The sequence below is a fragment of the Acipenser ruthenus genome, chromosome 55, assembly GCF_902713425.1.
Source record: "Acipenser ruthenus chromosome 55, fAciRut3.2 maternal haplotype, whole genome shotgun sequence".
NCBI classification, from domain to species: Eukaryota; Metazoa; Chordata; class Actinopteri; order Acipenseriformes; family Acipenseridae; genus Acipenser; species Acipenser ruthenus.
In genome coordinates, this window is record NC_081243.1 from 1,620,980 (window position 1) to 1,638,451 (window position 17,472).

General features: G+C 40.7%; 1 protein-coding gene across 1 annotated transcript; it reads left to right on the forward strand.

Annotated features, from left to right (window-relative positions):
• The first annotated feature begins 868 nt into the window (after window positions 1–868).
• LOC117401667 (NXPE family member 1-like) lies at window positions 869–11,636 on the forward strand. Its single transcript, XM_034002448.3, has 5 exons — window positions 869–1,434; window positions 2,338–3,035; window positions 4,611–4,672; window positions 5,530–5,748; window positions 9,417–11,636. The coding sequence occupies exons 1-5, from the start codon at window positions 1,321–1,323 to the stop codon at window positions 9,956–9,958; spliced, it is 1,635 nt and encodes a 544-aa protein (XP_033858339.3). The 5' UTR covers window positions 869–1,320; the 3' UTR covers window positions 9,959–11,636.
• Window positions 11,637–17,472: the final 5,836 nt, after the last annotated feature.

Here is a 17,472-nt window from a genome sequence, read left to right on the forward strand (position 1 = left end):
AAGTGGGTTTTAGTTACTTTATTCAGTACTGCTATTAATAATATATATATCCTGTTTAAAGTATCGAATGCTTTAAATGTGATATATCTATTTACTGTATTAAGATCTTTCATTGAAGGGGAAATTTAAAGGTCTGAATTTAACAAAAAATGAAGGGGTATATTTATTGACAATTATTTCAGCGCTGTTAATTAAATGAAACATTATTATTATTATTATTTATTTATTAGCTGATGCCCTCATCCAGGGCGACTTACAATTGTTACAAGATATCACATTATTTTTACATACAATTACCCATTTATACAGTTGGGTTTTTACTGGAGCAATTAAAGTACCTTGCTCAAGGGTACAGCAGCAGTGTCCCCCCCACCTGGGATTGAACCCACGACCCTCCGGTCAAGAGTCCAGAGCCCTGACCACTACTCCACACTGCAACATAAAATTCCATGAAAAAAAAAAACAAAAAAAAAAAACGTAAATAGGTTTGTTTATTATATGTTAGACTATTGTATTTACTAAGACAGTTATTGAGTATACACATTGAAAACCATTGCTGTTTACAAGTGTGTTTCTGAACGTGGCCCCTCCCATGAGCTGTAACTAATTTGACTGTTTCTCTCGGTGTGCTGTTGCGCAGGCCTTACATGTTGGAAGCCACATACTATTGGATTGTGATTTTCATAATTGCATTTAGTATGTTGTACTAATAATTATTGAATGCTAGACATTCTTAAAATGTAAAACACTGTCTGATTTTTTCTTCTTCTTTTTAATAACTATAATCTGTGACAAACTGGCTGTGTAATAAAATACCTTGACTTTGATTCTTGTCTCCTCTCCATCCTCTAAGTCAATTAACCTGGTATTTAGAATTCTGGGGTAAAGCTAAAATCTATAAATACTATTCTGGGCATGGCCCCCTCCCAGTGCAATAGTCGGTTACTGGTTTGTCATGTTAAAGGCGTCAGATTGGGTTTGAGGGTTAATTTGGTAACATTAATCTTTCCTGGGGTATTTATTATATCCTGTGTAACTTACCTAATTAGTTTATTGTTTAGTCTTGTCAAAAATAAACACACCCAGTCTAACTGGTTTCACAGGCTAGTAGAGCAATGTGGAACAAATACCTAACTGGTCCTGCATAACGTGACCCTGCCTACCTCCCTCTTACTTAAATGGTGCCGCATAATATCCGGAGAGAGTTTTGGTGACCTGCTGTGTTCCTATTGCTGCTTCTCCTCCTGTTGCTTTGTTTCTCAATCCAGATACATTAGTGTACGATCAGGACCCGATTAACCCCTCTTCAGAGGACCGGACATGGCTGCAACAGATATCACCCTCAACAGGAAACCTCCTCTCTCGTCTTCTAATAAGAAGATGATTTTATTTCTGCTTCTCGTGGGTTGTTTCCTCTATATATACTGGCTGCAGGTAAGATTGTCTTTTCCTCTGTCCAGTAAATCAACGCTCCCCCTGTATTTTTATCATTGAAGAGGATCTAGTGGAGGTGGTCGTATGTATGTTTATCACACGTCACATTTCACCATAGACCTGGAGAATCGCTTATTCAATTGTCATGAAACTTGGCATTACAATTATTTAGCAGAGGTTATTGGAGTGTCAGATTCTGGGGATATTGGGGGGTGTCTGTCCGATCATTCATCCATCTGTTTGGAGTGTCAGATTCTGGGGATATTGGGGGGTGTCTGTCCGTACATTCATCCATCTGTATGACACACATTTTTGCTGAAAATAGTATACATTTTTTAAGGAGGCTCCCCTCTAATGTATTTTAGCAAAATTCATAACAACGTTTAGATAATACATTGTTCTAAGAAACCTAGAGCTCTGAAAGTACTTGCTGTTTATGCATCTGTTGTATGAATGGGTATGGCTTTAGAATTAAATGCTCAGATTTAAAGTAATAAACCTTTGAAATATTTCAGCTGTGGTTGGTCAGATTATGTTTGTATACATTCATCTTCCATTTGGCAAGAACTGGACTGCTTGTCTAAACAAACAGATAAAGACATCAATGGAAAAATCTGCTGAAATACAGAAACACCAAAATAATTAAACAGAGAAACCCGTAGACACAATAGGACTAGCTCAAACATTTTTTATTTAATCCTAGATAAATGCAAGTACCGGATTGAAATGAAAGTTACATACAATAAATATTCTACAAATAGTAATAAAAACTTCATGTTAAAACCTGAGTTTCTATCATGTGTGTGTGTGTGCATTAGTTAAAATGAAAATACTGGAATATGATAGAATCCCACACTGCACCTCCAATAGTGGAGAATGACTCATATCATTTCACTCTTGCAGCTTGGTAAGTGGTTTGACAGACCACACCTGTTACCTCCCAGCCCAGGATTACATGATACAGCCACACTTACTGAAGCAAAAGTCAATGAAATATTGCAAGCGCTGAAAAGACACGTACCTGCAGTAAATCAGACTCAATTGGAACTCACCAGCAGTGGCGCACACAGCCTGGTCACCTTAATGAACCCAAAGGAGAATTACTGTGTGGGAGAGATGGTCAGTGTCCGAGTGGAGATGAACGACTTCCGGGGCAAACCCAAGACATACGGAGGAGACTTCATTCTGGCTCGGATCCATTCTCCAGAGCTGAAAGCAGGAGCGGCCGGCGTGCCTGAGGATTTCAACAACGGGACCTACCGCGTCAACTTCACCTTGTTTTGGCCAGGCAGCGTGAAAGTTTCTGTGCTTCTGATGCATTCAAGCGAGGTGCTCTCAACATTATGGCAAGCTAAAGAATATTGCAATGATAAATTTATTTTCACGGGCACCTTTCATAACAAAACGCTACAGGAGACAACTAGATGTGACATTAATCTGAGCACAAATGAAACTGTCTGCGAATTCAAAGACGAGAGGAACCAGGAGTCGTTTTCCTGTTTCAAACCTAAAACACTGCCGTGTGAGACCCTGCATTACACAAGATCAAGGAACAGTAAAGCTGCCTGTCTACCCGACGCTGAGAACCAGCTTCTAAAGAGGTTTGGTTTCTCTTTACTGTATAGTCTGTATTTGTCATATATATTTATAAAACAATTAACGTAGGGACGTAATGATGTAGATCTGCTCCCTTTCCTTGGTTGGCATATTTTTTTTTTATAGTGAGTTCCATGGGCTCTGCATTATTTGTTCATGTAACATGAAACTTGCAATGAGATTACAGGAGTTAAGGAAGTGTATTTCTGCCTCAGTAAGGTGATCGTTCTTCAGGTTGTCCCGTGAATTTGATGTATTTCGACCACTGGAACAATGTTAGTCATACCAAACTAGCACTGGCCTCCCTCCAGGCGTTCCGCGCTTGGAAAGTGCATTTCCAAAATCTGGAAAAGCCTAGTGCATTGACAGTGTAAGAAAACAAAGGCCTAATGATTTTGTAATATCTATTGAGACCTGAGAGTAAAAAATACCAGACACAACAAAGAATTTCAAATTACAGTAATCAGGTTTTATTATTAACATAGAGGTAGAATTATACAGAGAAATTCACTACTGCTAGAGGTTATGAATTAACCCTGATACAAAGTAAAATACTTCTGTTAGCTCTGTTAGCAGGGTTTCCCCTCTCCTGCGTTTTCCAACTGTGAGTTTAACATTGTAACAATACATAAACCCCAAACCCCACCCCAGCCCACAATAGATACATTCTACAATGCCCAAACTCTGCTGCACATTCCTCAGATGGGGTAGGTGACGAGAGAGAGAGATGCCCACACACACTGGGATGGAAATAAGACTCCTATTGTATAGCATTTTCATCCATTCGCCCCATAGCAACCATTACACGTATTACTAAAATGGTTAAAAGTACTAAATGTTCCAACAGTATGATGAAATCAAAAGTCTATAAAAATAAGGCTCCATTTTGGGTGCCAAAAAACTGAACAAAAACTGCAAATCAGTGCTCCAAAGGTCCTTGTAAAGATGCTCAGTGTTGAAAATGGTGTAAGGAAACTAATATAATATCTGTAAACAAGTGTGTACAATACAAATTGATGTGTTAGTAAGTTACCTTTAGTGATACCAATAATGTAAAGTTACACACACATAGCTTGAACATTGTCATTATACACAACAATGTAGCACCTATTCATAACAGAAATCAGATAGTGATCAGTTACCTTATTCAAGAAGAAGCCTTCAGGAACAGTGATGGTCTGCCGTCAGGAGACCCACACTGGCCACCCTGCAATTACAGGCACTCTCCATGCAAATACTGCAATATACATGGTCTCTGTGTTTATTATTATTATTAATTTCTTAGCAGACGCCCTTATCCAGGCCGACTTACAATTGTTACAAGATATCATATTATACATTATACAGATATCACATTATTTTTACATACAATTACCCATTTATACAGTTGGGTTTTTACTGGAGCAATCTAAGTAAAGTACCTTGCTCAAGGGTACAACAGCAGTGTCCCCCACTGGGGATTGAACCCACAACCCTCCGGTCAAGAGTCCAGAGCCCTAACCACTACTCCACACTATTCATGCCTCTTTAAAACATACAACTATACAAATGTAATGAAGAGGTTTTCTTTTATTCTGAAGGTCTAAGGTTGGTGTGACAATCCAGAATGAGTTCCAAGACATTACAGTGGTTACCTGTAAAGGTAAGGTTACTTTGTGATTCATTATGTAAGTGATTTGAATTCCTAAATTAAAATAGCACGACTTGACACTGACATCACAAGCTATATGGTATGGGATGTAAACCACTGGGCTAATTAACTAAATACTTTTTGAAAAAACAGCAACATAAAGGATGCCTAAATGTTTGTTTGATGAGTATTTTTTACATGCAATTAATATGTTTTTGTTGTATCCAAATGCTCACAGAACAAGGCTGGACTTTTGTACCACATAACTTCTTAAATAGGTCAATAAAACAAAACCTTGTTTTTTTTCTTGCAAAACACAGTAAGTCAAGATGTATTATAAAATGTACAGTAAGTAGAACACAGGAATGAAATGTTCTTATGTGCAGAACAGAAAGGGGCAAAATGCAGCTAATTTTAAAGAAGTGTTTACTAGCACAAGCAAAAAACAAAAAAACGTTTTAATTTGAAACACAGTGAATGTATTATATACTGAAAGCTTTGGTAGAACTAGAAGTCAAAAATATAAACCACAAAAATACCAATTAATTTGTATGAAACACCATAATAACAAACGTATTGTTCTGTGTTTGGGGGGGGGGGGGGGGGGCGGTTCAGTTATTATAGCAGACGGCATAGTCTTACTTCGTTATTATTGTTAAGATCTTGATCCACAACAGAATTGTGTTGCTCTTGTGATCTTGAAACATCTGGATCGAGAGATAATCTATCTTGTGATCTCGACATAACAAATCTGTTACTATGTTTTCCCTGTCCTTAATGAGCCACTGTAGTTTTGGACTGTTTTTCTAAATCTAGAAACATTTTAATAATACTGTCAGGCTCTGTAAATATAATGTTTTCTGTTTTAGATCGTGTTCCACAAGCTGTTGGGAAGTGTGAGATGGGAATGAGCTCTCCTACCCCCAGTGGATTTTTCCATTCAGACAGATGGAGTTCTTCCTATTGCAGAATGAGAAGCTTCCAAAATGTGAGCGACATGAACCAGTGCCTTCAGGGGAAACAGGTTTACCTGCGGGGCGACTCTACAATACGCCAGTGGGTTGAATATTCCACATACAAACTAAACGGTAAAAAGATTTAGCTTTGACTAACTTGAATGACAGAAATGTCTTGATAAGCAGATGTAGAGCTTGATATTTCATCTGTTTAGTTTTGCTTTGATTTTATTTGACTACACATTATACTTTTAATTTAAATAGTGGATTACCTACAGTATGTGTTTATTTCACACAGTGAATGGAGCATCCTTTAGTTCAGCAGCGGGAAGTCTCTTATCAATAGAATTAATTGTACCTGAATTATTCTCGCCTTGTTAATTCAACGTTTGAAAGACAGGCAAAAGGAGGGGAGTTTACATGGAATTTAAAAAGGGTGAAAATGTGTAGCTCTCTTGATAGACTATGCTCAAACCAGACATATAAACAAAGCAGACAGAAACTTTTGAAAAAAGTATTTTCAGGTTTAAAAAAATCATCCTTACAAACTCAATGTAAACCCACTTACCGTCTTCTGAAACCCATAAGTGTATTTAACAGACCTCCCTATGAACTAGCAAATCAGTTTGAGCTGTTTAAATGTAAATTACAAATACAGTATTGTAATGGGGGATAGATAGCTTGATGTATATGGCTAGATGTTTATTCTAGTTATTAAGTAATTTAACAATTAGTATTCATTACAGTATAGAAATCTCTTGTGATGCCATCCTCTGAAAATAACATCAGATTTATATGCTATAAGAAATATTAGAAAATTACATGAAGCTGCACTCAGATCTTAATTACAAAATACAAAGTTAGCAGTACTTTCATTATTTTACATGTTTTGCAAACAGTTCACAAACCATGTTTACTTTTGTATACGAGGTACCTGAACTGAAGAGCAGCTCCATGTAAGTAGAAGGTTTTTTTAGTATTCTGGTACAGTAGTCTCTGTGTATAGGAACCCAAAGGAGAATTACTGTGTGGGAGAGATGGTCAGTGTCCGAGTGGAGATGAACGACTTCCGGGGCAAACCCAAGACATACGGAGGAGACTTCATTCTGGCTCGGATCCATTCTCCAGAGCTGAAAGCAGGAGCGGCCGGCGTGCCTGAGGATTTCAACAACGGGACCTACCGCGTCAACTTCACCTTGTTTTGGCCAGGCAGCGTGAAAGTTTCTGTGCTTCTGATGCATTCAAGCGAGGTGCTCTCGACATTATGGCAAGCTAAAGAGTATTGCAATGATAAATTTATTTTCACGGGCACCTTTCGTAACAGCACGCTACAGGAGACATCTAGATGTGACATTCATCTGAGCACAAATGAAACTGTCTGCGAATTCAAAGACGAGAGGAACCAGGAGTCGTTTTTCTGTTTCAAACCTAAAACACTGCCGTGTGAGACCCTGCATTACACAAGATCAAGGAACAGCGACGCGTCCTGTCTAACTGACGCTGAGAACCAGCTTCTAAAGAGGTTTGGTTTCTCTTTACTGTATAGTCTGTATTTGTCATTTATATTTATAAAACAATTCACGTAGGGACGTAATGATGTAGATCTGCTCCCTTTCCTTGGTTGGCATACTTTTTTTTTTTTTACAGTGAGTTCCATGGGCTCTGCGTTATTTGTTCATGTAACATGAAACTTGCAGTGAGATTACAGGAGTTAAGGAAGTGTATTTCTGCCTCAGTAAGTGATCGTTCTTCAGGTTGTCCCGTGAATTTGATGTATTTCGACCACTGGAACAATGTTAGTCATACCAAACTAGCACTGGCCTCCCTCCAGGCGTTCCACACTTGGAACGCCCATTTCCAAAATCTGGAAAAGCCTAGTGCATTGACAGTGTCTTTCATTTCAGTGTCTGAATATGATAATACATGAACGTGTATTAATGATATAACTGGACTAATTAATGAAACTGCTGTGTCTTAGGAAAAAAGCAAACTGCTGTGTCTTAAAAACAGGGCCCCTTGGTTCCTGGCAGACATACTGAACTATGTGACCTACTGCTTAGAGGAGCAGCGCCTGAACTGGATTAGGCTGAGCGGACAGATGAATTATGTACAGATAATTCACATGTGCAACAACAATAGTTTTGACACAAGGAAAACCTGCGATGTCCCAGTGGAAAAGAACATAAAGGACTGTGAGTTTTTAAAAAAGGCAAGATACACAAATGATCTCATGAGTGGCTAGCTAGCAGAGTGAGAAAGACTATAAATATCTAAGGAAAACTGAACATTTTGCGCTCCACATCGAATGCTAAACAAGGTGCTGTCACTCTGCTACACAAAGCTGCAACTCCGGGACTCTGCCTAAAAATGGAATCAAGACGGGACTCTGCCTGAAAACAGACCCAAGACGAGGAAGCAAGCTGCAAGCGAGTCAACGACCACAAGCAATGAGACTGAGGCCCGGCTGAAGGATTGCCGTAAAACTTACAGTCTGGGTCTGGGTCTGAGTCTGAGTCTGCTGTACACCTACAACCACAGTATCCAAAACAAAACTGTGCCCTGCTACCTGCGTAGCTAAAAGATTCAGCGAAGAGGACAGAGCGGACGGGCGCTGTTGTGGATCCTATACCGAGGACTGAAGACTTTGTTGCAGCTGTTTGTTGATTCTATCAGAATTGAAAGCTTTGTTACCCAGTTTGATCCACTGTAGGATTGAAGACTTTGTTGCGGAGAGGAGAGTTTTTGTACTGGACACTTCAACAGATTGAGTTTCCAAAACAACGGACCAAAAGTCTAAGCTTCAAGGGACCGTTGTGTATAATTCCAGTTGCATTTTCCTTTCATGGAACTAAATTAATTAATTGTAACACATTCACATGGAATTGAACTGTTAATTATTTAGTTTGCACACTTTGCGTGTGAAATAACTTTTAGTGAAACTTGATGATATAACTATAAGTAATCTACCTCATATTGTTGTATGAAGAATTTCTTAAAAAGTAAACTTGCCATATACTTAATCTATATACCATTAGTAAGCTTAATGTGATATATCCCAAGATTGTCTGCATCATCTCAGTTGAGGCTGTGTGCTTGGATGTGGAGTGTGTGTGAGCAAGCTAATACATCACAGCCTGCTTGCTTGCTCAAGTGCTGGTGTGTGAGGAGACAGACGGTGTCATATTTCAATTGCCTGCTAGTCAAGTTGAGTGAGAGTTTTTAATTGTGTTTTGTGCTTAGAGACTAAGACATTTACTTTCTGACTTTTGTTATTTGTGCACTTAATAAAATACTACTACCGATTAACCATTCCTTGTGTCTGCACGTGAATGTGTGTTCATAGTAAATCCTCGATCTTTGTAACACGTCAATTAAATATTGTTAGTAAGAGAACTAATCAACCCAGATAAACCCAGAGAACTAATCAACCCAGATAAACTCAGCTCCAGCGATATCGGTTGTCTCATCAAGTTTTACGGCACAGAATTGGCTCGTCTTGATTCTTGAAGAAAACAGAACTTTTTGTTGATGTAATGATGTAAAGTCAAGTGGCTTATCCTTCAGTCCAAGATGTCTCGTCTCCAAATGGTATTGCAGCTTGCAACAAAAAAGACATTTCGAATTTGCAAAAATTCATCTTAAAAGTTAGCAAAATTCAAATTCTATTAGGATTTTTTTTAAATGATTGCTATAATTACTATATTATGAAACCCTCAACAAAGGTTAACCCCCCCCCCCAGGTTGGGAAGCACTGTTTTAGATAACTAAAATATCCATTAATCTTTTTTCTTCCTTCACAGACCTGAAGTACACAAGTAAAACAGAGCCCCATGCACCCAAGCTTACTATTGACAAGAAGAGAAACATAACCATGTCCTGGAAGATGCACGGATTCCCTTGCATTTCATACTCTCCATGCTTCATGGATGGTGGCATATATATTGCTCAAGAACTGGACAGACTCGCTGGTGGGGAGAACACTGTTATAGCTATCTCTGTTGGTCAGCACCTTCGTCCTTTCCCCTTGAAGTTCTACGTTACAAGACTGATGAACATCAAACAGGCTGTCACAAGACTTCTTCAGAGAAGCCCTTTAACCAGGGTGTTTGTTAAATCAGAGAACACCAGGGAGCTCAACTCTGAGATCATCTGGGCGAGTGACTGGCACGGTCACCTCCAAAACCTGGCTCTGAGGGAGGTGTTTCGGGGGGTGAAAGTGGGGTTCATTGATGCTTGGGAATTTAATGTAGCTGCAAACTCATTTGACCTTCACCCAAATAGGAATATTGTTCATAATCAAATTGCTTTGTTTTTGTCCTACCTGTGTGGTCCAAGTTTTTAGTGGGGAGTGTTTGTGTGATTGGTGCATTGACGTAACTGTTATGGTCATCATGTCTAAATGGAGCAGAGCCACAATTTAAACTTATGGAATATATTGTGCTTAAACATTGAATTCCCAAAAAATCTGAGTTAGGCTGAAATAAATTTATATAGGATAAACGTTGGTAAAACCACTCTCTCTCTCACTCACTCTTTTATTTTCTTATCAAAAATAATCATTTAGAAAACCTCTCTAGCTTGTGTAGTTTTTATATTTGCTGTCTGTACCGTCTCCGATCCGCTCTGAATGGCTGGGGGTCGCTGTCAATCATCTCAGTGGTCCGTTAGTACTGTAGTATCACTGTCAGTCATTTCACCCTGTTCTGACAGATCTCTGAAGCAGCGCCAGAATGCTATGATCCATTTAAATGACTGTCGGTCATTAAGACCTGCACCGAATGTGCACTTTCATTTGCCAGCTACAGTGCCTGTCATTCAAAGCGCCTACTTTGAAATTAGCGGGTTAAGATGTAGGTAAGCTTTTGCTATAGTTAATACGGTGAGTTACTAGTTTGTTTTGAAAATGGGGCCCAAGAGGAAAACACTTAATGAATATTGTGCACAATACTTAAAAAATAAACTCGAATAGTAGCAAGCCTAATTATAATATAAGGTTTTAGGTATTAATAGTGTAAAATTGAGATTTGTATTTATAGTTTTAAGAATAATAGCGGCTTTTTAAGGTATTAAATATGAGTTAGTTTTACATTGTCTTTTCTTTTAGATAGTTAGTGCCCTGGCCGCCTTGAGGCTTTTAGTCAAAATTGATTTCTGATGTGCTGTTGTTTGTGCAGTATTGTGTGTTGGAAAATAAAAACATCTGATTCTTACCTGTTGTGGTCCCTCCTCTCTCATACCCCTTCTCCACTGGCACATCCGACCTGACATCATCAAAAAAACGCAAAAAACATGTTTCTAGTTGTTTTTTCTCTGGAAAAAGCCGAGAAAACCATTCAATGGCCGAGTGGGAGCAACAGGAGACAGAAAAAAGAAAAAAAGGGTGTATCTCATGAATAGTCATACTTGCCCCTGGCATCCCATATGGGCGGTCATAAGGAAACGATACTGTATCAGCGCACAGAGACTATCACGGACATTTGCAGAGCTTTTTTGAGATGTTATAGTAATAAAATAATGACTTGGATTGCATTATTGAGGAGTTTGGTGATAAAACGAGTGATCAGGAGATGATTTATCAGTATGCACGACTATGAAGAGGTATGTGAAAAATACAGCGAACAAGGGGTGGGGCGGGGCTGGAGATGCAGTACTGAGTGTCCTGTTGATATGCAGTGCCTTTTAAACCTGTTTTACTGTGAAAAAATACTTTTAAACAGTGTGTCTAAAATAAACTGCGCGTGTGAAAATAAATTGGACCTGACGCACGCTGAATAAATGGACCGCAAAGGGTTAAGACGTATGACCGTTGCTAGCTTGCTATTGACTGCTGATCAGCTGTAACACAGCAACTTTTAGCATTCACCAATTGAAAAGGGTCCCAGATAAACACCTCAAATTACTGCCCTATATTTACAACTAACAAAATATTTTGAACAGAAAAGCTGCCTGACAGCGTGAAAAACCAATGTCACACTGATTCTAATCTTTAAGTTAATGTTTAATGTGCGCATCAAATGCAGTAACTGTATGAAGACATGAATGGGCACTGGATAACCTCAATGAAAAAACATTTAGGCACAACAGCAATTGATTTCAGAGTTTCTTTGTATTGGTACATTAAGGCAGGTCAGCAACCATTAGAAGTTTAACCACAGTTCTCGCAATGATTACTCTCAGCAGCGGCTGTTTCAACTTAGCATGTGATCACACGCAATCAAAGTCGTACAACCAAACCAAAAAATACACAGTAACACTAAACTAGACAGTAGAGTAGCTAATAATACAGCAGTGTGGAGTAGTGGTTAGGGCTCTGGACTCTTGACCGGAGGGTTGTGGGTTCAATCCCCAGTGGGGGACACTGCTGTTGTACCCTTGAGCAAGGTACTTTACCTAGATTGCTCCAGTAAAAACCCAACTGTATAAATGGGTAATTGTATGTAAAAATAATGTGATATCTGTATAATGTGAAATAATGTATAATGTGATATCTTGTAACAATTGTAAGTCGCCCTGGATAAGGGCGTCTGCTAAGAAATAAATAATAATAATAATAATAATAATAATAACATCCAGACAATCCAAGTTGTAAAACATCAAAACAATGTCCTTTGTGTCCAAGTGGAGAAAAAACCTTTGATAAGTTCCTTGGGTGAAACAAACAAAAAACCACAAAAATGTCTCGAGTATAATGGAATGAAAAAAAAAACAAGTGGATCTCACCCGATGTTGAACTTGAAACATCGAGATGAATCGCTGTATTTTAAACTCTGGCCAGATCCCGCCGCTGCATCACTCCAGAACAGGAAGAGAAAGTCCGCTCCTAAATCTATTAGCCAGCCCCGCTGCTGTACAAAAAACCTATCAAAATAATCACACGCTCTTGCATTGAAAGCAACCTGACTAAAAAACTATTAAGAACACCCATATGGCAACCATTTGAGAAAAGGACACCAAGCCGAGCTGGAACCTGACATCTCACCAGAACAGCAGACAGGTAAGGAAAGTAGACTCCCTCAAACGCCCACTCCAACGAATAGATATGCCCCAAAAAGGGCGTGACTAATAGAACAAGCCGGTGTAATTACAGACCTTTCGCCATTTGTTTTTTCCACCCTTCTTATATTATTAGAACAACAAATAAAGAGCATCGAATTTAATGCCTGGCCAGGCTTTCTGTCGTACAATTAAGTACAGCAGGTGACACGCTTATTGTGTAACTTCTTTATGTCGGCACGGCCACACAGCGACGGTGCTACAGTGTGTCTCTGATGCTGGCATGCGTATCAGATGCACCATCTTGTTGGTGAAATATGGGCCCATTCTGTCTTGCATATTTCCTTCAGCTCAGATGAATTGGATACAGGATGCTTGACTACAACATTTTTTAGATCAGTCCAAAGCATTTCTACTAGACTGAGATCTGGTATTTGCGAAGACCATTCCAGAACTCTTAACTTTGTTTTCTTCAAGAATTCCAGTTTGCTGTATGTTTTGGGTTATTGTCGTGTCGGAAGATAAACTGTCTGCCATTCAGCCTACCAGCATACTTTGTAGAATGATACATGGCTGCATTTGTTGAATGTCTCCACTCCCTGAACAGCTAAAACACCATGTGGGAGGGTGTGGGGATTCACTGAACACACGGGAGTCAAAGTTTATTTGATAACGTCTCATCGGTGTTCAAGCTTTATTTAAGAACAAGCATTATTTTCATCCACTGTACCCTTGTACCGTGGATGAAAATACCAACAATGGTAATTTTTTTTTTTTCACTGACACAGTTCTGAAGTACCTGCAAAAAAAACCTACAAACTAAAGGTCCTGCCTCTTGTAGCGTCCGGTGCGTCTCGAGTTTCCGTGACACTGTCCTATTCCCTCACTATCACTCACGGGGGTGCCAAGATTCCCCCAGCTAAACTAAAAACATCCCACTAGGGGTATGTAATAAAGCACTATTTTTGTAGCAGATATCTCCCTCAGTCAGGCTTGCTTGCCTCTTTCTCTCGCTCCAGACACTGGCGTTCTTTTATGTTATTGATCCAGGTTTCCGAACAGAACCGCTTTCTCCTAGAAGGGCAAGAGCGAAGGAATAGCAGAGCATCAGTTTAATTGATCAACTGTCCCCCAAGACCCATCTCCCGACCACTCAGAGCGAGAGAGAGACGCGACACACCCTCACCCAACCTCTCTGTGTCATCGTCATGATTGACAGGCGGGTCCTACAGACCCCGGATCGGATTGATCCCGCCCCTCTGCAGGAGCATGGATGCGCCCGATAGCCAGCACTGACCTCCCATGTTACACACCCCCATACCATGACCAAACCACCTTCATGTTTTACTGTAGTTACAAAATTTTCTTTATTGAAGTCTTTCCCTTTTTTTCTCCAAACGTACTGTCGCCAGTTTTTGGGGTAAAGTTCTATTTTAGTCTCTTCTTTAACCGTTTCTTTAACCACTGGACCACACAGCCCCTCTCTCTCTCTCTTTCTAATTCAATGGTGCTTTATTGGCATAACTTACAATAGCAGGTGTTGCCAAAGCAATTATACAATACATACATGTATATATACAATGCATCATAAATACATTATATATATATATATATATATATATATATATATATATATATATATATATATATATATATATATATATATTATACAAACTGATTTATAAAGTACAGTTAAAAAAAGTGATAAAATTGATGGGAAAATAGTACTGTTAATGATAAAATAAATAAATAATAATCAAAGAAAATAAATAAAATTAATAATAATTATATATATTATATATATATATATATATATATATATATACACACACAAAATAAATAGTACAGATCTCTGCTCTCTGCAGCAGACCACCACACTCTGCAGCAGACCGCTGCTCATTATTGACAGCACTTCATTGTTACTTCCTCAGATCTCTGCACTGTTCAGCAGATCCTGTCCTCTTCTGTTAATTGCTCCTCACTACAGCAGATCTCTGCTCCCTCTTCAGAGCTACTCACTATTATAGCATGCAAAGTTGCTTTAGTTTACAGTCTAAATCTGTAACTGCACTTCTCAGGAGCTTCCAACGCTCCCGCTTTCCTCCAATATGCAGATCGTGGCAGCATTCTGCAATCAAGGCTAACGCTAATCCCCATCTAATCAAAATACGAGGTGCTTGACTTTCTCAGCAATCTATTCATATGTCCACACATCCTCTCAAATATTACAGAATTAATACATGGTGAGAGACATGGTATGAGACTGGAAATCTGTCTTGATTATGAGTTAAGGAGTTCCACTACTAGGAGAATGACTGGAGTTGTGAAACCCAAATCTCTGAATGTGAGTTCACCTTTTCCATTCCAAGCAGACATGATGGTAGCAAACCGCTGATCGATCCTATATTAACTAACACATAGGATGGTCAACATCTCATCTCTGCCCTCGTTTCCAGAAAATGGAGCACAAAGGGTGCTGAGCTTCCCCAGCAATCGATTTACACGTTTGTTTAGTTCCAGCTGCTACCTCAACCGTCAGTTCCAGCTCTCCTTCTGCCTACTTTCGGTATCCAAGTTCTGTCAGCTGGTCCCGTCTGCTGACCCCCCCCTCCAGACTCCCCAGCTTCACCAGCTGCTATCTGACTGAATCCTACTCTCAGTAACCTCCTTCAATTTGCTCAGCATCTCATGTCTGCAGCCCTCGCCCTTCTTCGAGAGCTTCATATTCTACAGCTTGGTCAGTGTTTTCAACGTTCTGTGCCAGAATCGGATTCATCCTATTCCTTCAATCAAACCAGATCCTGGCTTTCATCGTCCATGCTAGGGATTCTCTCTCTCCCCCATTCTCTCCATACCAGCAGTTCACCTGACCCTCTGTGGGATTCTTAAGAGCTTTCCGTTCTGCCTCACCTTCCCACCTGTCTACATCAATGAACATTCTCCATTTGCTCATTCTACTCATCGGAAAAGCCACTTCTCCCCATACAGGATCTACCTATGGAGATCATCTGCATCTTAGCCTTCTTCGGTCTACTCAGAAGCTCAGAATCCTGAGTTTCTAATTTATTTCATCATTCGGTTGTGTACCTCCAAGACTGATCAATTTCAGCGTGGTCAGTTCATTCAGCTGTCAAGCAGAGTCCCCTATCTGCCCCTTCTTCTTAACGTCAAGGTATCTCCCCAGCAAGAACAGGCCTCCCTCCTCGACTCCACCCTCCAGAGCAAGCCTCCCTCCTCTACCCCCCCCCCCTTACCCTCAGTTGATTGATTCCTCTCGCTCCTATTATCACTCATCACTGGATCTCAACCCACCTCGCCTCCGGAGCTGGCCTCCCACTCGACTCTACCCCCCCCCCCCCCCCACTCATTTTGTATAGGCACAGCCCCCTCTGCTGAGAGGGCCAACATCAATCACAGCCTGATCATGAATGTGGGGAGCTGGTCCTCTTCTGCGGTGGATTTTTTCATTAATTCATCCTCTCGTATAGTTGCTGCTCATTTTTAAAATTGCTAGTATGCCTGGAGTGGGGGCTTCCTGTCCGCTGTCCGCTATGTGTTGGCATGTGTTGTCCTTGTTTGTCTCACGGTGTGGGAGATTTCGTGAGGTGCCGGGGGTCCATCCTTTGGGGGGCAAGTGAGTCTCACTTCCCCGACCTCAGGGCTAGGCATCCGCCTCCCTTACCTTCAGGGGGGTTCTCACCATGCGAGTCAGAGCGGACCCTCGACCAAACATTGTTCTGTCGCAGCTCCTGCGCTTATCTTACCTCACTCGAGGCTCTGTTCTATTGTGCCTTTCTTTCGGGACGTGGCCCTCGCGCTCGAGTCCCATACTAACCTCTATGCTTTATCCTTATTTCAGGTCCCAGGCAGCGTGACGTTTCAGCCAATCAGGGGTTTAACGAGCGCCCCTTACAGAAGTCTCAGATGCTGGGTACCTCTCTCGCTCATCTCCTCTCATGTCCCGGTCATCCGAGATCAACTTCCACTCGAGGGGCGGCTCTCCGAGTCATAACCCTCGTATGTGTTTTCGGTCGCTGGGTCCTATGCCCCTGGGATGTGTCGGCATCGCCGCCCTCAGTCAGTGACCATCTTTCTATCCTGCTAACTGCTCCTTGCTGCTTCTTCAGCCTTATCCTTCACCCCAGCTTCCGCCCCGTCAACTGCCAGATTTAGTTCTGTCACATTTGGTTGGTACTGTGTGTTGAGGAAAGTGTTAATGAGGTTAGTCATTTCCATAGGACTGATTGCTTTGTTAAATTCCTCTGTGCTGTTTGGAGCCCATCTGTATGTTTGATTCAGATTGTACAGCTTGCTGGGCTGACCTCTTCTTTTCAGGAACACGGTGATTTGATTGTGGTCCGACAGGGGGGTTTGTTGCCTGACAGTGAATGCATTAAGAGAGGGGGGGGGGGTCCATGTCAGTGATGGCATAGTCCACTACACTTGTCCCAAGAGCTGAGCAGTAAGTGAACCTCCCTAAAGAGTCCCCTCTGATCCTGCCATTAACCCTTTGCAGTCCATTTATTAAGTGCGTGTCAGGCGCGTCAGGTCCAATTTAGGGTTCACTACAGCACAACCCAGGGCAGCGCCAGAGGCAATGCAATGCTCCCTTTGGAATCCGCAGCAAAGACTGGCGACTTCGCCCTGCCAGGACACGAACTCCCAACTGTATTACTTGCTTCAGAAAATAAAAATAAAATTAAAAAAGCAAGTAGGATGTTTGTTATCGATTCAGATATCCCCTAGTTCTTCAGTAATTACTGTCCAATCTTCAGGAAGCTAGTAACAGCGCCTTTTCGTTCTGCTGCCCACCCGAGATGCAGGGTCCCGGCTTTGGCCATTTCCATTAAGGGGCGATTAGGA

Bases quoted from the DNA above. Each gene is read 5' to 3' on its own strand.
- LOC117401667 (XM_034002448.3), top strand. From the start codon at position 1,321: ATGGCTGCAACAGATATCACCCTCAACAGGAAACCTCCTCTCTCGTCT. The intron at 1,435-2,337 runs GTAAGATTGTCT...TCACTCTTGCAG, and splicing joins TCTATATATACTGGCTGCAG to CTTGGTAAGTGGTTTGACAG. The intron at 4,673-5,529 runs GTAAGGTTACTT...TTTCTGTTTTAG, and splicing joins TACAGTGGTTACCTGTAAAG to ATCGTGTTCCACAAGCTGTT.